General features: G+C 36.3%; 2 protein-coding genes across 2 annotated transcripts; both read right to left on the bottom strand.

The window, feature by feature from the left end:
• Nucleotides 1–22,549: 22,549 nt before the first annotated feature.
• Nucleotides 22,550–22,915, bottom strand: LOC145799985 (uncharacterized). Its single transcript, XM_082889636.1, has one exon. The coding sequence runs from the start codon at nucleotides 22,913–22,915 to the stop codon at nucleotides 22,550–22,552; it is 366 nt and encodes a 121-aa protein (XP_082745762.1).
• A 54-nt stretch (nucleotides 22,916–22,969) lies between these two features.
• On the bottom strand, nucleotides 22,970–24,968 carry LOC145799984 (uncharacterized). Its single transcript, XM_082889635.1, has 6 exons — nucleotides 24,845–24,968; nucleotides 24,433–24,693; nucleotides 24,077–24,309; nucleotides 23,879–23,972; nucleotides 23,460–23,588; nucleotides 22,970–23,265 (listed from the first exon to the last, which is right to left on the bottom strand). Exons 1-6 carry the CDS (start codon nucleotides 24,966–24,968, stop codon nucleotides 22,970–22,972), a joined length of 1,137 nt encoding a protein of 378 aa, XP_082745761.1.
• Nucleotides 24,969–25,858: the final 890 nt, after the last annotated feature.

The raw sequence follows: 25,858 nt of genomic DNA, 5'->3' as shown, positions 1-25,858 counted from the left end.
TTGAGTCTCATTTATTTGTTGACATTAGAAGAATGTGAATATGATATATATATAATTCACTATTGTAAGTTTGGCCAGGTTCTGAGCCATATTGATAATGTTGGAAAGTGAAACGTGTCGTTGACAATAATGTCATGAGATTGGATAATGATGTAATTGATTATCTTGGTTAACCATCTATTGAATGCTATTGCTTTATTCAATGCTTATATTTGGTTTAGTATATTTCTACTGGGCTGTGGCTCACCCTATATGGGAACATCATTTTCAGGTTCAGGTGATAAGCTACCTCCAAGGACATAGCTTGGAAGGACTTGGATTTTGAAGATTATTTTCAGTTATTTGCTTTCATTTATTAGTACATGTAAACACACAAGCCTAGGGCTTTATTTGTATTTGAGTTAGAACTCATACTTTTGTGTCCAAGTGTTGGCTTGGAAAGATGTAAGCCTGTAGGGCAGTTTATTTGATGTTACATGTAATGCTTTTGTTTAGTAAGACTCTGATGAATATTATAATGAACTGTTTCCTTTTTAACATTGCATGTTGATGTTATATATATTTAATGGGTTTATTTCCGAGGGCGTTACATGTGCATAAGTCAAATGAGATAGCAACCATTTACATATGGGTTATAACTTAATTACAAACAAAGCAAAGTACAAATTACATTTTACATATTAGCAAAGGGCTCCACAAGCCAACGTAAACAAATTGTATGAATTACAGGTTTAAGAACACAGTCTGCCAGATTGCCGACATCTTCTTTGCCGACATAACAATCATGCAAAACACACATCTTGATCAAAAGGCTTCTCAAGCCGACGTATGCAACATACAAGTAGTACAAATCGAGAAGCACAATTTTCAAGACTGTCGACGTAAATACAGGTTAAGCCGACATAATCAAAAACCCAAAATGAGCTCCAGAATCACATCTAGGTGTCATTGCCTTCTTGTTCATCACCTACATATATATATATAGAGGGTGAGCTTGGATACTCAGTGAATGGTATGAATGATAAAGGGGTTTGCATGAATAATAGCCGAAGTCCTTTCAAAACAATACAAGACAAAACTTTATATATAACAAGGAATGGACCTCGTCCATCTAACAGATCTTCAAAGCTTCAAGGGATACTTACTAGCATCACATATTACAAATAATAACATTTCGGCAAACGTATCCACGCAGTAAACCGTCCGTGGCAAAACAAGACAAAGCAAGAGGCATCTCACACGAGGGTGCTACAAAAGTTTAGAGTCCTCTAGCATAAGGGACCTATGTTACAAAGGCCCGTAGCCTTTTAACACGAGAGTGCTGCGAAAGTTTAGAGTCCTCCAGTACAAGGGACCTTCAAGACAAGATGTGCTGCGAAAGTTTAGAGTTCTCCAGCACAAGGGACTTCCAAAACGAAATGTGCTGCGAAAGTTTAGAGTCCTCCAGCACAAGGGACTTTTCGAACAAGATGTGCTACGAAAGTTTAGAGTCCTCCAGCACAAGGGACTTTCTGAGAAGGTCATTCAAGCAAGTATAATACGAGATATAAAACTAAGGACAATCATTCATGCTTAACAAATATCTTTCAAAAGAACAAACCAAAGCAAAGCTCATCAAAACATTGATAACATAGCTTTATCAAAAATACCACTCACCTAGTTCTTCAAACGTCGGGGTCAAGGCGAGTCCAAGTCCTACAACACATGGCAGAGTCTATTGAATGCATAACTCAAAACAAGTCTAGCTTACATGCAAATGACCTCGGCATTCTTCAAAAACTAAGTCAATCAAATCGAACACAGTTTCTTATCTTTGGAAAAACATGCTAGGCAACTACCAGGTCTAGGCCGAGGTCCCACAGCTCCTTGCCGAGGTGTAGCCTCGATGGCCACATTCAAAAGCGAAGTCGGGAAAATCTGGGTTTCCCTCTTGATAAACATGAAGAACATGAGTATGAAGAAGATGAACGCAAAGATCAAAACTTGCTATTACAAAAGCTGAGATTCCATGCTATAATTTCAAAAACATGGACCTGGGTACCCACACTCAAGGGTCTTATCAAAACAAACACAAAAGCTTGAGCCTTAATGCAAACTTTCGGATCAAACGAGGCTTTTCTTCAAAAACAGATGAAAACTGTTTTATCTTTCTAAAACCAACTTTAAATCGATGAATGGCATGTAGAACAGGTTTGATCGTGCAATGCAGCTAGATGATCAATAAGAACAACAAGAATAGGTTACGATTCTAACCTCAAAACTCGAATCTAACGGTTCAAGCTCCAACAATCAAGCTCGGAAGTTCACTCTCTCTAGTTCAAACTTCTTCTTCTTCCTAGAGTTTCTCTCTCTAAAAGGCAAGATTGATACCAAAAAGATATGCTCCTTACAACAATCACTGACTTAATCCCTCTGTCGGGACACGTGGTATCGGCTGATTGGCTTTATCCAAAAAGGTGACTGACATGACAAGACAAGACCAAGACAAAGTGTACTCAACAAGCTTGGCGGCAAGAACACACCGGCAAGTAACGACAACGGCTAACAACAAGATTCTGGCAAGTGATGATATCGGCTAAGGTAAAGCTTCGGCAAGCAGGGTAACAATGACATCGGCTTGGAAGGACAACACTTGACTAAGCTGTACTGCACCTTGGCCTAGATGTGCCACACCTCGGTCTAGGTCATACCGTTCCAGGAACAAAATCACTCATGCAAGGAACAAGGATCTAGAACGCCTAGATATTAACATCTCGGTCTAGATGATGCATATCTCGGCCTAGGCGACGCGCACCTCGGCCTAGATGGTGACATCTCAGCCAATATGCCAGGGTGAAGATTGAGGTCAACCAACGGGGTTCCAAGATAGTTCTAAGTGACAAAGGTCTCGAAGGTGTCTAGGCTTAAGATGACCTCGGCAACACACCAGACAAGAACAAAGCTTGCAAGCAATCATTCAAGCAAAACAAGACAAGATTTGCAAATGCACATATTAAACAAGATCATCCATAAATGTATGCGAGTATGACTAAGTCAAAATGAGGGTTGTTACATCCTACCCCCCTTAAAGAAGTTTGGTCCCCAAACTTGAGTTACCTTGTTCCAAAAACAATTCTGGATGTCGGACTTTCATTTCCTCTTCCATTTCCCATGTAGCATCCTCCCTGTAATGCTCCTTCCATTCAACTTTCACCATAGGTATCGACTTGTTTCTCAACTGCTTCACCTGCCTATCGACAATCCGTATCGGCTTCTCTTCGTAGCCTAAATCTTCATTAATTACATTTCCGAAATAGTCGATCACATGTGGCGGATCTCGAATATATTTCCTTAACATCGAAACATGAAATACATTATGGACTTGGCTCAATCCTGGTGGCAAAGCAAGTCTGTAGGCAGCGAGGTTAACCTTTTCAAGAATTTCAAAAGGCCCGATGTAACGGGGTGCTAACTTACCCTTCTTCCCAAATCTTGTAACTCCTTTCATCGGCGAAACCTTTAGGAACATGTGGTCCCCGACTTCAAATTCTAACGCTCTTCTTCTTTGGTCGGTATAACTCTTCTGTCGACTCTGTGTGGTTTTGACTCTTTGCTGAATGAGCTTAATCTTCTCGATTGTTACTTGAATTAACTCGGGACCAAGCAGAGCTTTGTCTCCTACCTCGGTCCAACATATCGGCGACCTGCACTTTCTTCCATACAGTGCCTCATACGGCGCCATGCCAATGCTAGCTTGATAGCTGTTGTTGTAGGTAAATTCCACCAAAGGCAAATGTACTCCCCAACTTCCTTGGAGGTCCAATACACATAGTCTAAGCATATCTTCAAGTGTTTGAATCATCCTCTCTGTTTGCCCATCATTCTGGGGATGAAAAGCTATGCTAAACCTCAACTCGGCTCCGAAAGCTCTTTGTAGGCTCTGCCAAAATCTGGAAACCAACATCGGATCTCGGTCTGACACAATTGACATCGGCACTCCATGAAGTCTAACAATCTCATTCACATACAACAAAGCAAGTTTATCAGCGTTGAAGGTGGTCTTAACAGGCAAGAAGTGCGCTGACTTAGTTAGTCTATCCACGATAACCCAAATCGAATCCATACCCTTTTGTGTCTTCGGTAAACCAACCACAAAGTCCATGGAGATGTGCTCCCATTTCCACTCAGGAATTGGCAAAGGTTGAAGAAGTCCTGCTGGCCTTTGATGTTCCACTTTTACTTGTTGACAATACAGACACTGGGACACGAACTCGGCTATCTCTCATTTCATATTTGGCCACCAAAACGTCTGCTTCACATCCTGATACATCTTGGTGTTCCCGGGGTGAACAACAAACTTGGAACCATGAGCTTCCTGCAGAATTTTTCTTTTCAACACTGGGATGTCGGCTACACACAACCTTCCTTCAAACTTGAGAACTTGATTCTCTATGGTGTACCCTGATCTCGGCTTTGTGATAATCTCATCGGCTACTTTCTTCAAGAATTCATCCTCCATCTGTCTTGTCTTTACTTTCTCAACAATAGTCAGCTCCACTAAGATTGCGGTTAGACATGCCAAATCTCCAACCATCTTTCTGCTCAAAGCATCGACCACGGTGTTAGCTTTACCTGGATGATATTGGATCTGCATATCGTAATCTTTCAACAACTCAAGCCATCTTCTCTGCCTCATATTCAACTCCTTCTGAGTGAACAAGTACTTCAAGCTTTTATGATCTGTGAAAACCTGACAAGAAGCTCCATACAAATAGTGGCACCAAATCTTCAAAGCAAATACCATAGCTGCTAATTCTAAATCATGGGTGGGATAGTTCTTTTCATGTGGCTTCAATTGACGAGAGGCATATGCTATAACCTTACCTTTTTGCATTAATACACAACCTAGACCCTTATGCGAAGCATCACTGTAGACATGAAACTCTTCATTACCTGATGGTAGTACAAGAATTGGTGCTGCGACTAATCTCGTCTTCAACTCCTGGAAAGCCGCTTCTCTATCCTTAGTCCATTCATAAGCCACTCCCTTCTTAGTCAGCTATGTCAACGGAATTGCAATCCTTGAGAAATCCTTTACGAATTTTCTGTAATAACCAGCCAATCCCAGAAAGCTACGAACCTACACATTAACCGGCCTCAACTAATTCACAACGACTTCAATTTTACTAGGATTGACCGAAATGCCCTCTTCATCAATTACATGACCCAAAAATGAAACAATGGAAAGCCAAAACTCACACTTGTTAAATTTAGCATACAATTTCCGATCACTCAAAGTCTGTAAGGTAAGTCTCAAATGCTCCTTGTGTTCGGCTTTACTCTTAGAGTAGATCAATATGTCATCGATGAAGACAACCACAAACTCATCTAGGTATGGCTTAAAGACTCTATTCATCAAATCCATAAAGGCTGCAGGGGCATTGGTCACTCCAAAAGGCATTACTAAAAACTCGTAGTGGCCATACCTCGTCCGAAAAGCGGTCTTCTCAACATCCTCGGCTTTGACTTTAAGTTGATGGTAGCCCGATCTAAGGTCAATTTTGGAAAAGACTCGCGCTCCTTGCAACTGATCGAACAAATCGTTTATCCTCGGTAACGGGTACTTATTCTTAATGGTTACCTTATTCAGTTCCCGGTAATCAATACAAAGACGAAGTGTGCCATCCTTCTTCTTAACAAACAAGACGGGTGCTCCCCAGGGTGAAGTGCTCGGCCTAATAAAACCCTTATCTAGCAACTCTTGTAGTTGAAGTTTCAATTCCTTAAGCTCGGCGGGGGCCATCCTATAGGGTGTTTTAGAGATGGTTTGGGTTACCGGCATGGTGTCAACCGTAAACTCTACCTCTCTATCAACTAAGTGACCAGGCAAATCATTTGGAAAGACATCGGGGAATTTACTAACCACTGGGACGTCGACTAACTCAACACTTCCATTCAAATTACTTAATATGCTACACAGATAACCTTGACACCCTTTTTGGATCAATCTATAGGCTTTCATGGATGAAATTAAGTAAGGTGGGGGTACTACCCCTTTTCCCTGAAACGTGACCTCAGCTAGGTTTGGGGGTTTTAACGTAACACTCTTTGAAACACAATTTATGGATGCGTGATTTGCCACTAACCAATCCATCCCCAAAATAACATCAAAATGAGTTATGTCCAATGGCATTAAGTCAGCTAACAGTTCAACATTCCCAATCACAACAACACATGCTCGATAGATGGATGCAACATTCATAGATCTCCCGAATGGAGTAGATACAGATAATACATAATCAAGGGGTTAATCTTCTCGGCAAACTTAGCAGAAATGAATGAATGCGTAGAACCCGAATCAATCAATACATATGCACTTTGAGAGCAAATTGAAAGCATACCTGACACCACTGTCTCAGCATTTTGAGTGTCCCCTGGTACTAGTGCAAAAACTCTACCTTGTCTCATCGGTCCTTTCCCAGCGTTACCATTCTACACAAAGCCCGAAGTATTCTCGTCTTTCTTACTTTCCCCGGCCTTCGTTTTTGGACAGTCCCTCACAAAATGACCTACTTCACCACATTCGTAACAAGCCCCAGACGCCCGACGACAAACCCCAAAATGTGGCTTCCCACAACTGGAACATATTGGCTTAGTACCACTCTCTTGTCTTGGGTTGCTTGAACTGCCGACGTTCGTTTTCTTCTTGGTACCAAACTGTTCTCGGCGATTGTCATAACTCTACCTCTTCCTCTGGCTCTCTCCCGAACCCTGGTATCTGTTCAAGTTGGCCTCGGCCAGAATAGCTTTGTCCAATACTCCGACATAAGTCGGCATGTTGAGCATGTTAACCCGGTCTTGTATCGGTCCACGGAGTCCACTTTCGAACTTCCTTGCCTTCATATATTCATCACTAACCATGTGGGGTGCGTACCTCGCCAACTCGGTAAAGGCACGGTCATATTCAGCTACTGTTCTACTGCCTTGCGTCAAAGTCTGAAACTCGGTAGCCTTGCGATTTCGAACACTTAAGGGAAAATGCTTGGTGTAGAACAATTCTAAAAATCGGGTCCAGGTCAAGTCTGGATTGCTTTCTTGAACCATCATCCACCATCTGCGGGCGTCGTCATCTAGTGTAAAAGCTGCTAATGTCACCTTCTGGGTGTCAGTGCTGGGAAAAATCTCGAACAGCTTTTCCATTTCCAAAACCCAAGCTTCGGCCTTCATCGGTTCTATACCCCCTTGGAATCTTGGTGGCTTCATTTTCTTGAACTCCCTGATCAGAGCTATAGTGCCGTCCCCATATAAAGCTGGCTGTGGGGGCACTTGTGGTACTGGAGGAGGTGGAGGTGGAACTGCATTTCGGCTGTTTGTCTGCTCGGCCTGAGTCGATGTAGCACTAGCATACTACTGTCTTGTCAGCCTTAACTCGCGGGCCAAACCTTCGACTAATCGCTCCAGTCTGTCAAATCTGTCCTCGGACTGATCTCGGCCAACTGGAGGTCTACCTCTCCTCATGATGCTATGAGTATGCAAAATGTGACTTTTAAACAAGACGAACAAATAATCACGTAGGCAGGTAACAATTAAGCATGCCGAGATGACGCACACCTTGACCACATAGCAAGCAATATGATACAATCCTAACATCTTTCTAAGGGGAAATCATATGCTCTTTAGGACTCAAAGTGTGTGAATAACGTATACCAAGGAACTTGTGCTCTGATACCATTCTGTCATGACCCCAAACCGCCCCTAGTAGTTTGGTGCCGTGATGGCCAGTAATCCGGGATTACCGAAGGCCAACTTGAAAATTTCACACACAATCAGATACAATTATATGGGGGCTAACAAGTACGGAAGCGATTTATTCAAACAGATTAGTCCATAAGAGCTGTGCATATGTCAAATGAGATAGCAACCATTTACATATGGGTTATAACTTAATTACAAACAAAGCAAAGTACAAATTACATTTTACATATTACCAAAGGGCTCCACAAGCCAACGTAAACAAATTGTACGAATTACAGGTTTAAGAACACAGTCTGCCAGATTGCCGACATCTTCTTTGCCGACATAACAATCATGCAAAACACACATCTTGATCAAAAGGCTTCTCAAGCCGACGTATGCAACATACAAGTAGTACAAATCGAGAAGCATAATTTTCAAGACTGTCGACGTAAATACAGGTTAAGCTGACATAATCAAAAACCCAAAATGAGCTCCAGAATCACATCTAGGCATCACCGCCTTCTTGTTCATCACCTACATATATATATATATATATATATAGAGGGTGAGCTTGGATACTCAGTGAATGGTATGAATGATAAAGGGGTTTGCATGAATAATAGCCGAAGTCCTTTCAAAACAATACAAGAAAAAACTTTATATATAACAAGGAATGGACCTCGTCCATCTAACATATCTTCAAAGCTTCAATGGATACTTACTAGCATCACATATTACAAATAATAACATTCTGGCAAACGTATCCACACGGTAAACCGTCCGTGGCAAAACAAGACAAAGTAAGAGGCATCTCACACGAGGGTGCTACAAAAGTTTAGAGTCCTCTAGCACAAGGGACCTATGTTACAAAGGCCCGTAGCCTTTTAACACGAGAGTGCTACGAAAGTTTAGAGTCCTCCAGCACAAAGGACCTTCAAGACAAGATGTGCTGCGAAAGTTTAGAGTCCTCCAGCACAAGGGACTTCCAAAACGAAATGTGCTGCGAAAGTTTAGAGTCCTCCAGCACAAGGGACTTTCGAACGAGATGTGCTGCGAAAGTTTAGAGTCCTCCAGCACAAGGGACTTTCTGAGAAGGTCATTCAAGCAAGTATAATACGAGATACAAAACTAAGGACAATCATTCATGCTTAACAAATATCTTTCAAAAGAACAAACCAAAGCAAAGCTCATCAAAACATTGATAACATAGCTTTATCAAAAATACCACTCACCTAGTTCTTCAAATGTCGGGGTCAAGGAAAGTCTAAGTCCTATAACACATGGCAGAGTCTATTGAATGCACTACTCAAAACAAGTCTAGCTTACAAGCAAATGATCTCGGCATTCTTCAAAAACTAAGTCAATCAAATCGAACACACACGCTGGGCAACTACCAGGTCTAGGCCGAGGTCCCACACCTCCTTGCCGAGGTGTAGCCTCCATGGCCACATTCAAAAGCGAAGTCGAGAAAATCTGGGTTTCCCTCTTGATAAACATGAAGAACATGAGTATGAAGAAGATGAACGCAAAGATCGAAACTTGCTATTACAAAAGCTGAGATTCCATGCTATAATTTCAAAAACATGGACCTGGGTACCCACACTCAAGGATCTTATCAAAACAAACACAAAAGCATGAGCCTTAATGCAAACTTTCGGATCAAACGAGGTTTTTCTTGAAAAACACATGAAAACCGTTTTCTCTTTCTAAAACCAACTTTAAGTCGATGAATGGCGTGTAGAACAGGTTTGATCGTGCAATGCAGCTAGATGATCAATAGGAACAACAAGAATAGGTTACGATTCTAACCTCAAAACTCGAATCTAACGGTTCAAGCTCCAACGATCAAGCTCGGAAGTTCACTCTCTCTAGTTCAAACTTCTTCTTCTTCCTAGAGTTTCTCTCTAAAAGGTAAGATTGATACCAAAAAGATATGCTCCTCACGACAATCACTGACTTAATCCCTCTGCCGGGACACGTTGCATCGGCTGATTGGCTTTATCCAAAAAGGTGACTGACATGACAAGACAAGACCAAGACAAAGTGTACTCAACAAGCTAGGCGGCAAGAACACACCGGCAAGTAACGACATCGGCTAACAACAAGATTCCGGCAAGTGATGATCTCAGCTAAGGCAAAGCCTCGGCAAGCAGGGTAACAATGACATCGGCTTGGAAGGACAACACTTGATTAAGCTGTGCCGCACCTTGGCCTAGATGTGCCACACCTCGGTCTAGGTCATACCATTCCAGGAAAAAAATCACTCATGCAAGGATCAAGGATCTAGAACGCCTAGATATTAACATCTCGGTCCAGAGGATGCATATCTCGGCCTAGGTGACGCGCACCTCGGCCTAGATGGTGACATCTCAGCCAATATGCCAGGGTGAAGATGGAGGTCAACCAACGGGGTTCCAAGATAGTTCTAAGTGACAAAGGTCTCGAAGGTGTCTAGGCTTAAGATGGCCTCGGCAGCACACCAGACAAGAACAAAGCCTGCAAGCAATCATTCAAGTAAAACAAGACAAGATTTGCAAATGCACATATTAAACAAGATCATCCATAAATGTATGCGAGTATGACTAAGTCAAAATGAGGGTTGTTACAAAAATACTAATATTTAAGAATTAGGTATTATTAATTTTAAATTGATAGCTAATTTAATTTTTTTTATAGATTTTTTTAATAATTTTTACAAATATTTCATTTAAATGTCAAATATAATATGTTTATATTTCATCTGAATATGAATATGAGAACAATGAAGCATTTTTTAAACTGAAATGTTGAACAATTTAAATTGAAAATGAATTGCAAAACTCGAAATATCTTGCTATTATACCAAGTTATTTGCCATTAATAAAATTGTCACTGATAAAAAAAAAAATTTTAAAAGGTACTATTGTAGCACAATATTTGCCAGACCCGGGAAACAAAAGCGTGAGTCACCCGATTCAAGCCCTGCCTTTCTCGTTCTTCATTGTCGGCGAAACCCATCTATTTTCAGGCAGAACAACGAACACAACTCAGGCGATTCGAACACCAAATCAGCTGATTCGAACAAAAATTCCGACGAAACATGCCTGTAAAACGTAAGCAACTGAAACTCGTACTTCTCTCCCTAGTCAAACACATTTTCAAAAACCCTAGATATGGTTCAATTACAACTTTCAAATTTCAACAATATTAGGGCATTTTCAGAAAATAAAACTTGTGAATATGTGTAATGTTTGTTGATCAAGTGATAAAGGTGTTGGTTTTCAAGTTCAAAATTAGGTTCATTTTAAAATAATTTTTTTTTCTTTTTTGATATAAAAAAATTCAGTAAAACAAAACAGGAGTGAGTGGGTTCAAGAGATTAAAGTAGGGAGTGGGTTCAAGAGATTAAAATGAGTTGTTCACATTTATAATAGTAACTAGAAGGGTGCACACACTACATGTGTTTAATTTTTTATAGATTAAATTTTGTGTGACTTTTATTTAATATTTGATTGATAATAACTTGCATCCTTCTTTTGATATATTTTATTTTATTTTTTATTTGGTTATTTCACTATGTCCAATTTCTCAAAAATTGTAATTTTTTTTACACCTTATGGATTAATTTTTTGGGTGATTTTTGTTTAATGTTTGATTGATTATAAACTACACCCCTCTTTTGGTAACATTTTTATAATTGATATTATTATTTTTTTCTTTTTTTATTGGATAATGGTTGTTTGAGCAAATTTTCATACTAAAATTTCACTAAAAGAAATAGCTTAAACTGTATAGAGATGTACTAACAATTGAAATACCAATTGTAAATAGAAAAAAATAACTCAATGATATGTATCAAACTTAAATATACAAATCATGCTGTTGATGCAGCCTACAAATAGAAGCCTTGCAATACTTTTACCTTAGAGTAGAAGTGCAACAAATCAAGGCATCTCCCCTAATAAACCTTTTTTCTGTTGTAGAACTCAAATTAATTTATAGATTTGATAATTAAACCATACTATGGGGTGTGGTTCTGTAACTGTTTGTTCCCATAAGAGAGTAACTGATATCAAGTAAAATTTGAGTATTTTTTTTTAAAAAAAATTTATGTAATTATGTAAATGCCACATGGCAAAAGCTTAAACAAACTAATATAGGGGCTCACATAATATAATAGTATAGATAATATAGATAATAGTAACAATAGATACATAAATAAATATACAACTGATAAGTTTATCAAACCAACTGATAAGTTTATCACTTACACATTCATCTCCATTTCTATGTAGGGATACATTTGCAAAATTTTGATGTAGGCAGAAGATGATTGGCACAATAGTCAATAAACTCAGCAGCTTAAACAAATTTGATCTCTTTTGGGAAAGAATTTGCCTCAGTATATTTTTCTTCTTTTTCTTTTTTATCGCCAAATTTGATCTCAAAGTAGGTTTCTGGCAAATTCAAATCAGTCCAGAGGCAATACCAAAACTGGAATTTTTTATTCCTAATCATCGGTACCCTTTTTGGCTTACAAAATATAACCAAAATGAAAAATGAAAGAGAGAGAGATTGAGTAAATTATAGCACAAATTGTCCATTTTTGCATGTTTGTCGAGGTTGCTCCAATTGAATATTGGGAAAATTACTAATAGGTCCTACTTTTGAGACTTACTACCCATGGATAAATTTATGAATAAATTTATTGTGATAAATTTATCAGTGTAGTCCACTGCTCAACATGTATTAGATAGAGCCTACAAGGAGCATTGTTCAATGATAAAAAGCGAGGGGCAAATTTCCCATTAGCGTCTCACACAGCCAAGCATATTTAAGCTCTAAACTCCATCAAGAATGACAGTTTTTTAATTTGAATAACCAAATAAGTATAGTAGTCCCGAATGAATAACACTAATTGAATGATTCTCCACAAAGTTAATTGGAATTGGATCTATTTATGTGATAATAGGAATAGTGAAAATAGAAGACCTACAAAGTCTGTAATTCGGACAACCCCTGAATGTCTCCGGACAAAAAAACTAAGAACATGTATAACTAGTGACATCAATAACCTAAAAACTTGGACACAAGAATTGAACTTACAGTCCAGATTATTCTGTGCTGCTACAAGTAAAATTTGGATGGAAATAACCAGCAAACATACTTGAATTCTTGATCCCATTATTCAAGAAAGAACCATATAGACTCTTGAACTAACTGAATTACAGTGAACTACTTCGAAACCACTCTTCTTTCATTTAGTTTTGCTGGTCATTATTAGAACTCTTCACTTTATAAGCTTGGTTTGCTTAATTAGTTAATAAATTTTCTCATACATTGATAAGTTTTTCTATGCAGTGATAATTTTGCTTAATTTTCATAATTCTTCTTATTATTATTTGATTGTTTGAATTATTTTGTTTGCTAGCTAACAAAATGAATCCAGAGGAATTATGAATATATTCAAGTTTTATCAGTGTTTCTTTGCTTAATTAAATGATAAATTTTGTTGTATATCCATAAATTTTGCATGGTTTGCCTAATTCATTGATATACCTCTTTCATATAGATATTGCGAGTTCTCGTAAGAGATTATCTAGGCCAGAAACAAGATCTTTTACTGCAAAAAGACAAAAGCGAGAAAAGGAAGACAACAATGAGGCAAAAAAGCAACAAGATAACAAAAAGGAAACCGCAAGAACAGAAACAACAAGCAAACAGCAACAAAGGAACAAAAGACAGAGACAACAGAAGCATGAACCTGCAAATGAAGCTGAAAAACAAGGAGAAGCAAAAGAAACAATAAGGAAACACTAACAACGCATTAAAGGTAAAACACAATAGCGACTTATATAGATGTCACACGTGAATTGGTGCAATGAATTCCTTCCCAACTGTTGCCACATGCATCTGACTCAACCCAGTTTAGTGGTCTGTTCTACTGGTCATTATTAGAACTCTTCACTGTATAAGCTTTGTTTACTTAATTACGTAATAAATTTTGTCATAATTCTTCTTATTCTTCTTTGATTGTTTGAGTTATTTTGTTTGCTAGCTAACAAAATGAATACAGAGGAATTATGAATATATTCAAGTTTTATTAGTGTATAACCTTTCTTTGCTTAATTAAATGATAAATTTTTTCGTATATCCATAAATTTTGCATGGTTTGCCTACTTCATTGATATCCTTCTTTCATATAGGTGTTGTGAGCTCTCATAAGAGATTATCGATGCCAGAAAGAAGATCTTTAACTGCAAAAAGACAAAAACAAGAAAAGAAAGACAACAACGAGACAAAAAAGCAACATAATAACAAAAGAAAACAGCAACAATAGAAACAACAAGCAAACAACAACAAAGGAAGAAAAGACAAAGATGGCAGAAGGATGAACCTGCAAATGAAGCTGAAAAACAAGGAGAACAAAAAGAAAGAATAACCAAACACCAACAACAGAAACCAGAACCAAACCCCAACAAAACAAACAAGAACCAAAGCACCACAAACCACAAGGCAAGAATAAAATAGAGGGAAGAAAAACAAGAAATGATCAAATTCATGACCATGAAGCAAAGTATGTGTACCACTCAAACATGCAATCTCTCATCAGATTCTTCAATGCAACGAAACTTGGAAAGGAGCATTTCCAAATATTGAAAAAGACTCCCTTCTTCTTTCTAGTTGACATTTTGTCAAAGAAAAAGGTGCAAAAAGCAGATTCAATGAAATAAGATGATGTGGTTGCAAAAATCTTGCAAACATACCTAATGGATGGAACCACATTTGAAATTGGTAGGAAGAAGCTGAAGTTAAAAAGAAATGACTTTAAGTTAATTTCTGGGATTGCATGTGGACAAAAGAAGATGAATCTTGTATATGGAAGAAAAGATGACATATATTTGGTAAAAAGAAGGAAAATAAGAGAGAGTAAAATGACAAGTGCTTCAATCCAAAAGTTGATAACCAAACTTTTGAGAAGCAACAAGAAGGAAGATAAAGAAGAAGTTATGAGGCTTGTGTGCCTCTTGATTTGCTTGCTTTTGTTATATCCTGGTATTGGCACTACAATTGGTTGGGGGTTCATGAAATATCTTGAGGATATTGACAAAATAAAGTCTTATGATTTGTGCGACGCAGCAAAGCAACAACTCACAAAATCAATAGAAAGAAACATGAACCAAATTGACAAAGTGTCCGGATGTGTGATGGTCGTAGTGGTAAGTAAATACCTTACTTATAACTTATGAACTATAATATTTACGTTTACTAAATACTTGTTTATAACAATTTCTTTGTCCTCAATAGTATTGGATATGCGAACACACAAGCAACATCAAACCCAATGCCAATAATGCAATCCCAAGATTTGCAAAATGGAACATCACGCGTTTGGGACAACAATTGGCAATTTCATCCTTGCAAGATCTAAAAGATATTGTGGTATGCAATGCTAACCTTTGTTTTGTTTAAACGAATGATAGATTTTCTTATGTAGTGATAAATTTTTGTTCACACTGATAAATTTATTTAATTTGCCTAATTGAGTGATAAATTCTTTTATACAGTGAATGTTTTTCTATTTGTCTACTGTGCATGAGTTTTGTTTCATATTTACTTTATTTGTGTTACTTTATATTTGACTAGAATTGATTAGGTTTCTGTATTGATAAATTTATCCGTAAAAATGAATTGAATTAGACATTTTGTCTTATATTCACTTTATTTGCTTACTTTTGCTAATTCAATGATAAAATTTGCTATACAATGACAGATTTGCTTACTATGCCAAGTTCAGTGATAAAATTTGCTATAACAATCATAGATTTGTTTAATTTTCCTAATTGAGTGATAAAATTTGCTATGAGAAATTTATCTCTGAAATTTGTATCATATCATTCATTTTTTTAATTTTCATCTATGTAAGAGAACAATTTGAAGCACACAGATGAAGAGAAAAAAAATACCAAATGCTGCTAGGAGAAATTGAGGATAAAGATGAAGACAAAGATGAAGATGCTGATTTTCAATAACAAAATCAGACTGAAAATTCTGAAAAAGAGTGAGAAACATTGATTGAAGACAAATCCAAATATGAAACATGGGAACCAATTTCACACAAAATATGCCCCTGAAAAGAAAAAGAAAACAGTACCCTTTGAATCACAAAAGAGTGAAGGAAACGAAGTTGACAAAGAGCCTGAAGTAGATGAAAATCTAGTAGAAGTAATTATTTTTTAGAAGATAGAAGGCGATATGCTCAAAATGAAAAGGTTACAAATGGAAAGGGACATCCTTCAAACTGCAAATGATAACCTGTAGCAGTAACTCAAGAAGCTGAACAAAGAAATGCAAGATTAGCATAAAACTACAAAAAATCAAATGCAAAGGAAAGATGAAGAAATCAAGATACTCCATTAGAGAATTGCAACCTTGGCTGAGGCAAACAAGTACTCGGAAGAACAACACACACAAGAACAGCCTCAATGAAGAAATTGAAAACTTCAAACGAAATTTTCAACATCTTACCAAAAAATTCAAGGCAAAATCTCATTGCACATTGGGTGAATACAAAGAAAAAGTAACAATCTTCTCTCTTGACTCCTGTAGTTCACTTTTGCCAACTGTTTATGATTAACTCATATTAAATTTATAAGTATCAAATATTCCCAAAATATTAATAAATTTATTATTCCAACACTAATAACCCTTTTTCAGGGATCAGCCAGTATGGCAAGGAGCTGACCATGCAACCTATGTCTACTTAAATGACACTGACAAAATATTGAAGGGTCAAGATTTGGCAAGCATTGTAAGTTGAATTTGTAACTCATTAAAATAACATTTTAGTGTTGGATTTATAATAATTACTTGTTTTGTTTTTTGTTTTCAACACAAGTAATAGACGCATATGCAGAACACTTGCTTGCACCAAAACAAGGAACAACATCATTCATATTCATTTCAAGTTGCCATGTAAGTAACTAGTTTGCTTAACTGAGGAACAACACTTGTTTTGTTTTTTATCAGTGTATAACCTCTATTTGCTTAACTGAGTAACTAGTTTCAAACATATGACACTACCTTCCCTCTTCAATTTGCCCTGTTTCCTAATTCAAATCTTGACATGTGAAACAAAAAGTCAAGCAAACCAAACTAGAATTTCTGACTCAGATTTTGTAATCACTGTTGTATATTTTGACCTTGTTATTGTGGCGCTACAATATGAGCAATTCCCAGTCTTTGATTACAAATTCTAGGCATTTTTTTGGGTATTTGAAACTACTGCATATGATATTGAGAACTTCAACAAATATTGAGATGTGTTGAAATTGAAATGGCTAGATTATATGCTATGATGTTGCAGGACATAGTTCACTTTCATTTTGTTAGTGGTGAAGCCTCATAGAGCTCTTGTTTGATGTAATTTATTAAGTAATGGACATCTTTCATTACAACTATGGAATGGAGAGAATCATGATATATATATATATATATATATATATGTATATATATATTAGTAGATGTGCACACTCACATGAGTGTACTTGAAATAAGCAGTATGGATATATAGCCTATTACAGATCATCTATGAATATTTACAGAATGAAAGAGAAGAATAGTATAGATATTAGGAGATATGAAGATCCATTTGGCATGGAGGAGAAAAAAAAAAACTCAAGACACCAATAGATGTGTTCACTTTGTATGTAATATAGATGAATTTTGCAATGCAGTGAAAATTTTTGATATGGATTGATAAAATTTTGATCGCAGTGACAAAAAGTTTCATACACACCACCTATTTAATTTGAAAAAGTTTCAAGTTAAATTAACATTATTTTTTTATTTATATTTGTTAGCACTTGTTGACAACAAAAGATAAGGAAGCAAGAAAGAGAATGCTAAACAAATTGATGCCTGAAGCCATGAAAGCAAAATACATTTTCTTCCCAATCCACCAAATTTTTCATTGGACAATACTTGTCCTTGACATTGAAGAAGGTTCATGAAAATTCTACAATTCTATGAGACCAAGGGGAGTAATGCCTAAAGATCCACACTTTAATATCGCAAATGAAGTGGTAAAAATGTTTTCACTATCAAACTTGCCATTAATCCAATACATCAATCCTGATCCATGCTAAATTATACATCAAAAATTTATATAGTAATATATTTATCATTCTTTATATCCATGGTTTCTCGTTAATTGTTTCAATTGACTTTCTAATAGAACAATTATACAAATGTATATGTTGTAGAGAGAGATTATTGACAAGTACATAAAGGATGAGAAGCCAATTCTTATCAACCCCGATAAATTTCAACAGGAGACAGAGAGCGTCATCAACAACCCACAACAAGAAGACACATCGTAAGTTTATCAATAACAAAACACTGTTATAAAAAAAAAAAAGCAACGAAACCAAATTATAATATTTTGTTTTCAAAATATTTTTGCAGGCTTGATTGTGGAATCATTGTTTGCTATATCATGAAGCAATATGTTTCCAAAAACAACATAATGCCTACTTTTTCCAAGGAAGAATGCAATCAATTGAGAGCCGATATATTAACTATCTTTTTGACTGACCAACAAGCTGCTCAATAACAAATAGTTGATGAAAACATTGATGACTTGCCTCCGCAATAATCAACAGATTTGGAATAAAAGAAAACAAAAAGAAACATTGATTCATTTGGCTATTAGAATGTCAATACTTCATACATTTGCTTGTTTGGTTGTTACATTGTTACTTGTATTTTGATGATTTTGGTTCTTACTTTGCTCCAATGAATATTACAATGCTTGGTTGCTATAATGTCAAAGTTATGGACAATGCTTGGTTGTTACAATGTCAAATTTGCTTCAATGAAACATTCAGCCTTTTTAAGCGATATTGTTACCAGATCTGGCTTTTGATATCAATCTTGTTATGTAAATTTCATTCAAAATATTGATTCTAATCTGATTATTTGTATCGAATTTAAAGGTTAATAACAAGTTTGGAGTCACTATACTGACAAATTTATTTTTTTTATAGTGTTTTGTTTACATTGATAATTTATCACTGTTTCTACAAATTTATCACTGTGAACACTGATAAATTTACCACTATTCAAACAAAAAAACCAGCAACTCTCTCTCTCTCTCTCACTCATTCTTTTTCCCCAATTCAAGTAAACAAAACACTATAAAAAATAATAAAAAATTTACGTAAATTGAAAATTAAAACACAAACACTATTACATTGTCCAAATTGAAAATTAAAATAGTGTTACAATTTGTAGATATTCCCAAGTTTGAGAATGAATGTAAGAACATGTCATCCTTGGTGATTTTTGAATAATCAAAACCATTTGATACTTCAGTTAAACAACTTAAACATCCAAAGCTTGCTTCTGAGTGACCACAAAACAATATGCAGACTGAGAACTTGTTGCTAAACTAGATAAACATGGTAGTTGATCTAAAAAATTTTTCTTTGCAAAGTAGTTAACACAGCAGATATGCAATTATGTATTCTAGAGATTTGATCTACAACTTTGTATTGTGGAAATTTTTCCTGTGAAAATTAGATAACTCTAGAAAAAAATTGCTTCCTATAAGTAAGTAATATACAATGATCTACTCCTTTGAATGTTGAAAGACTTCTGGAAAAAACCGTATTCAAACTTTGAATCTCAAATCTACTGCATTTGGAATCTCATAAAAGACATCCGCTAGAGAAAATCACTCAGAAACAACAAAAGACCAAAAAAGGATATTGTAACAACCCTCACTTCAACTTAGTCATACTTGCATACATTTATGTATGATCTTGTTTTGTTATGTGCATTTGCAAATCCTGTCTTTTTTGCTTGAGTGTTGCTTGCATGCTTTGCTCTTGCCTGGGGTGTTGTCGAGGTCATCTTAAGCCTAGACACCTTGGAACCTTTCCACACTTAGAACTACCTTGGAACCACTTCGGTTGACCTCCATCTTCACTCTGGCATATTGGCCGAGATGTCATCATCTAGGCCGCGGTGTGCGTCACCAAGGCCGAGATGTGCATCATCTAAACCAAGATGTTTTTCCTTGCACTTAGTGATTTTGTTCCTGGAATGGTATGACCTAGACCGAGGTGTGGCACATCTAGGCCAAGGTGTGGCACAGCTTAGTCAAGTATTGTCCTTCCAAGCCGATGTCGTTGTCACCCTACTTACCGAAGCTTTGCCCTTAGCCGAGATCATCACTTGCCGGATAGCTCTCGCCGTCTAGCTTGTTAAACACACTTTGTCATGGTCTTGTCTTGTCAGTCAGTCACCTTTTCGAGTAGAGCCAACCAGCCGATGCCACGTGTCCCAACAGAGGGATTAAGTCAGTGACTGTCGAGGGAAACATATCATTTTGTATCAAATCTTGCCTTTTAGAGAGAGAAACTCTAGGAAGTAGAAGGTGAAGCCTTTGAGTAAGAGAGTGAACTTCCAAGCTTGATCGTTGGAGTTTGAACCGTTAGATTCGAGTTTTGAGGTTAGAATCTTAACCTACTCTTGTTGTTCTTATTGATCATCTAGCTGCATTGCACGATCAGACCTGTTCTGCACGTCATGCATTGATTTAAAGTTGGTTTTAGAAAGAGAAAATGGTTTTCATGTGTTCTTGAACAAAAGCCTTGTTTGATCCGAAAGTTTGCATTAAGATTCATGTTTTTGTGTTTGTTTTCATAAGATCTTCGAGTATGGGTACCCAGGTCCATGATTTCGGATTCTTAGCATGAAATCTCAGATTTTGTAATAGCAAGTTATAATCTTTGCATTCATCTTCCTTATGTTCATGTTCTTCATGTTCGTCATGTTCTTCAAGAGAGGGAAACCCTGATTTTCCCGACTTCATTTCCTTGAATGCGGCCATCGAGGCCACACCTCGGCAAGGAGGTGTGGGACCTCGGCCTAGACCTGGTAGTTGCCCAACATGTTTTCCCAAGATATGAAACTGTGTTTTGTTTGAATTTGACTTAGTTTTTGAAGAATGCCGAGGTCATTTGCATGCATGCAAGACTTGTTTCGAGAAGTGCATTCAATAGACTTTGCCATGTGTTTGTAGGACTTAGACATGCCTTGACCCCGACGTTTGAAGAACTATGTGAGTGGTATTTTTAATAAAGCTATGTTATCAATGTTTTGATGAGCTTTGCTTTGCTTTGTTTTGAAAAGTATTTGTTAAGCATGAATGATTGTCCCTATTTTGTATATCAAGCATTATCTTATTTTGATGACCTTCTCGAAAAGTCCTTAGTGCCAGGGGACTATAATGCAACTGCACATCTTGTTTTGAAAGTCCTTAGTGCCAGGGGACTATAATGCAACTGCACATCTTGTTTTGAGAGTCCTTAGTGTCAGGGGACTATAATGCAACTGCACCATTGTTTGAGATATCTCCCTTGCTTTGTTTTGTTTTGCCACTGACGGTTTTCCGCGTGGGTTTGTTTGTCCGGAATGTCATCATTTGTAATATGTTGATGCTAGTAAGCATCCCTTGAAGCTTTAAAGATTTGCTAGATGGACGAGGTCTATCTCTTGTTCTATAAGTTTTGATATGTATTGTTTTGAAAAGACTTTGGCTATTATTCATGCAAACCCTTTATTATTTATATCATTCACTGAGTATCCAAGCTCACCCTCTCTCTATATATATGTAGGTGATGAGCAAGAAGGCGGTGACGCCTAGATGTGATTCGCGAGCTTGTTTTGGATTTTTATTATGTCGGCTTGACTTGTATTTACGTCGGTAGTCTTGAAAATTATGCTTCTTGACTTGTAATACTTGTATTTTGCACACGTCGGCTTGAGAAGCCTTTTGATCGAGATGTAATAAGTACTTTACTTCATTGGTACTAAGTTGTAATCCATGTGAAGATGTTTGCCATTTCATTTGACTTACGCACAGCTCTTATGGACTAATCTGATTTGTATGTATTGCTTCCGTACTTGTGAGCCCCATATATTTATACTCTGTTGTGTGTGGATTTTGAAGATTGGCTTTCGGTAATCTTGGATTACTAGCCATCACGGCACCATCCTACTAGGGGCGGTTTGGGGTCGTGACAGATATATGTGTACATATATATATATATATTCATTTTCGTTCTTCTCCTTTTATCAGTAATCAACCCAAGAGTAAATAAGGTACAGTGTGAAGAGAAAGAAACTGGAAAGAGGTCTAGCATATGTCATTGTAAATTCAGTGCACAAATTATTGTGTTTCGGAGGGATGCATTATCTAACAAGCAAGGCTGTATTCTTGTTTGAATCAATCAAGGCACATAAAAACTAAAAACATGTATAATTAGTGACATCAATTGATTTTTGTTGAGTTTAAGCTAGTGATAAATTTATCACTGTAAAAAAGAACATTTGCTTGGATATGATAGTGATAAATTTATCAACCACTGATATAAATGTAATAAACTGTCAACTTTTCCCATATAATCAGTGATGAATTTATCATTCTTGAAAATAACAAAATTTAGGAACCCCATTAATGCTTGATTGCTTCCTTCAGACAATGGTAAATTTATCATTCTTACAAAAAAATAATCCACCAACTTGTCCAAACCAACTAGTGATAAATTTATCACTGTATAAAACACCAAAAACAACAACTACATTTAACCCAAATCAAATAATATAAATCTATGAAACTTAATCCTGTAAAAATATTAGCAAAAAATATAATTTCTGTTCAAAAAATTCCTTAATCATTCAATGCAAATACCAAAATGATACATCTTTCCAAAAATAATCAATCATTCAATGCACGTAACACCTCTCAACTCACAACAAAGTAATTCAATTAAAATCAATACAACTAAAGCAAAGCTTCTTTACATGTCTTTTGGTTATGAGTTCCCATCTTTCCACACCTACTGCACCTAATTCTCTTGATTTCGCCCTTAGAAGGTATTCTCTCTGTTCTTGGACGTCCAACTGGTCTCTTACAAAGAGGAGGTAAAACAACGTTATCATCAACAACTACATTTGGCTTCCACATACTAGGAACTGGATAGATAGGATGTGAATAAGAATCACAACAACTACTAACACGATAGTAATGATCAAGAAAACAATCCAAATCCTTCCCACTTCTCTTTATAGCACAAAAACCATGTTTGCAAGGAAAAGAATCAATTTCCCACAACCGACAAGAACAAGAACGTTTCCCAATATCAACCATAACTAAATGATCCAATTGGATTTCATAAATGTCATCGCTACATCTCTTAACTATCTATGCTTTTGTATCATTAAAAGCTTCTTCCAACTTTTTCTTTGCAAAAGGACAAACAATACGATTCCACTTATTCCCAACTTCTCTTCTTCTTGAAAATTGCTCCATTCGTTTCATCCGTATAGCATCAACATGACTAGTTGAAAACAAATGGCGTTCATCCCTAATCCATGAATTAAAAGATTCTGCAATATTTGTGCACATTTCACCATACCTCTTGCCTTGAAAATAAGCGTTACTCCAACACTCATTAGGCAAATCCTCAAGAAACTTCTCAACACTACGACCACAATGACCTTAAATTCTTCAAATAGCTCATTAAACAACTCAATAGTAGGAGCATATGCACATATACTAAAAAGAGTAAGTAAATACTCTTTAGATTCACGACACTTCACTGACAAATAAGTCTTCAAGTTTGTCTTCAAATGCATCAGACAAAAAGAATGAGAAAAAAACGGAAAGACCTCAGCTAAATCTTTTAGCAAACCTCCATGCCGATCAGTAACAAACGTAATATCCCTCCCCGTAGTCAAAATAACTAAAAACTTTGACAAGAACCAATGCCAACTATCATAAGTTTCACTATCAACAATGGCAAAACATAACGGATATAAACCTACAAACAAAATATATACACGTTATCAATAACAAATAAAAAAAAATTACAAAAAGAAAATCAAAACGCAAAGTATATAACATATAGCACCAACCATAGATAAATTTATCACCGTATAGAATCAATGAATAATAAATTTATCACTGTATAAATATAAAAATTTAACAAAAGTATACAGCATAAGTTTATCACTAATAGATTGACCATACTCAATAATCAACACTCTCCAGTAACAAAAATGATAGAATTAACACTGTTTTAATAATAATAACAAATAGACATAAATATACCTTGGTTACCGTCTTTTATTGTAGCAGTCAGTAAACAACCTTTGTGTTTTCCTTTCAAGAAAGTTCCATCAAGCATCAACACAGGCCGACAATACTTGAAACCATGAATACATGTCTCAAAAGCGAAAAACAAGCAATCGAAATGTCTTCTTTTACTATCAACATCAAATTCCATATAAAAAACACTCCTCAGATTACAATCATTAGCGGCATCAACATACCAACGAAGATCGTCACTGATGATGAATAGTCATAAAAAACAATACCCCTTGCTTTTTCAACACCCATCCAAGCTGGCCGATAAGAAACTTCTGTTCCATAATAGTCCTTGAAATCACAAACCACCTCACTAATTGATGTCAAAGCCTTATTACGAATATCACTTGAAATTAGCCCACCAATCATACTCGAAGTCATCCTAGCATGTTTAACTATACGAAAAAAAGATTCACAAGTATGAACATCATCAAATTTTTTAATAACAAAAGCTTTACTATAATTTTCAACTCTAGCATGCACGCTCCATAAACATCCCAAATCAGCCCTTCTCTTACAATGAACAGTGACACGATCCTTATCATTCTTAACAAAATCAAAATCAAAACTAGAATGAATAGAATACTTTGACAACGTATCTCGAAATTCAACAACTCCTTGAGCAAACCTTTGTTCCACTCCTTTCATACAATTAACCCACCCATCGGAGAGCAAATGTTTTCGTTGGTTTGAATAAAATGAAGGCAAAAAATCAGTTTCACAAACAACACTACTACTACTACTACTACTAGCAGCTTCACCATCACAAATCATATAACCTTCACCCAAAGAACAATACTTAACAAAAACATCAAATACGATGAATATCACAAGAAAGTGTGAGTCCAACCATAACCTCCAAATCCTCTTCACTTTGTAGACCACAACAAGAATGTCCAGGCATTGAATACGATATATTCAAAGAACTACCAACTAACTCACTCCACTTTACACACAATTTATACACTAAATCCTTGAAATTAAATCCATCATTATACTTGATAACCAATGTCAGACCTCTAAACTTGCACATAAGAAACAAACAATTCTCCATCGCTATAAATTCTGCAACGAACAACAATTATATTTTAGCAAACAACCAACTCAGACACCCTAAAACAAAATCTAATGCAGTGATAAAACTATCAACCAACTCAAACACATCCAAAAATCAACACTGATAACTTTAATAGTTAACACTACCAATGACCAACAGTATGAACAGTGAATAAACCTTACACTTATTAGACATGGTAACTCGATTTGAATCTAACCATTACATTATGCAACCTTTTCATCTCCTATTCCCATACTCACTGATAAATTTTTCACTGTTGAAAAAGTTAATCCAACAACACCCCCAAAACACCCAGTGATCCCAGTGATAAAATTATTACTGTATAAAATAACAAACCAACACCTGTGTTCAATAAAAACAATTTCGTAACCAAAAAAAAAAAAAATCTAAAACTCTTTACATATACATATCTCAAAGCTTTCAATATCATGATCAAAATACAAATTCAATCGCAGTAGAAACAACAGAATAACAATAATATCACAACAAAATCAAAATCACCAACTCAAACTAAAAAAACTAAAACATCGAAATTGAAATCAAAATCAAACATACCAGTCGAGCTATCTCCACATCATCGCAAATCAGAAAATGTAACTATACACCAAACGCAAAATCGCAAAATAGGAAAATTCACCAAGCGCGAAATCACAAATCACAAAGCTCCACAATAATGCATTAGCAAATCGTGAAGTTCCACCAAAATCTAAATCACAAACCCATACTCACGACACAATATTTTGATGGAAAATCCAAATAAAAACGCTCCAAAATAGGGAAGGGGTAAAACGGTACCAAAAAAAAAAAAGGTTCAGGACCTGGTGGTGCACAAGAACAAAACTCAGGACTAGAAGGGGAATAAATAC

This window comes from Camellia sinensis, chromosome 9 (genome assembly GCF_055761805.1).
Source record: "Camellia sinensis isolate YWXY chromosome 9, ASM5576180v1, whole genome shotgun sequence".
Classification (NCBI taxonomy): domain Eukaryota; kingdom Viridiplantae; phylum Streptophyta; class Magnoliopsida; order Ericales; family Theaceae; genus Camellia; species Camellia sinensis.
This window is presented reverse-complemented; position numbering and strand designations above follow the sequence as displayed.

Coding starts and splice junctions, on each gene's coding strand:
- LOC145799985 (XM_082889636.1), bottom strand. CDS start 22,915: ATGGTTGATATTGGGAAACGTTCTTGTTCTTGTCGGTTGTGGGAAATT.
- LOC145799984 (XM_082889635.1), bottom strand. CDS start 24,968: ATGGAGAATTGTTTGTTTCTTATGTGCAAGTTTAGAGGTCTGACATTG. Junction 24,694..24,844: donor AAAGTGGAGTGAGTTAGTTG/GTAGTTCTTTGA, acceptor CTTTGGGTGAAG/GTTATATGATTTGTGATGGT. Junction 23,266..23,459: donor TGTTACTGATCGGCATGGAG/GTTTGCTAAAAG, acceptor GAAGAATTTAAG/GTCATTGTGGTCGTAGTGTT.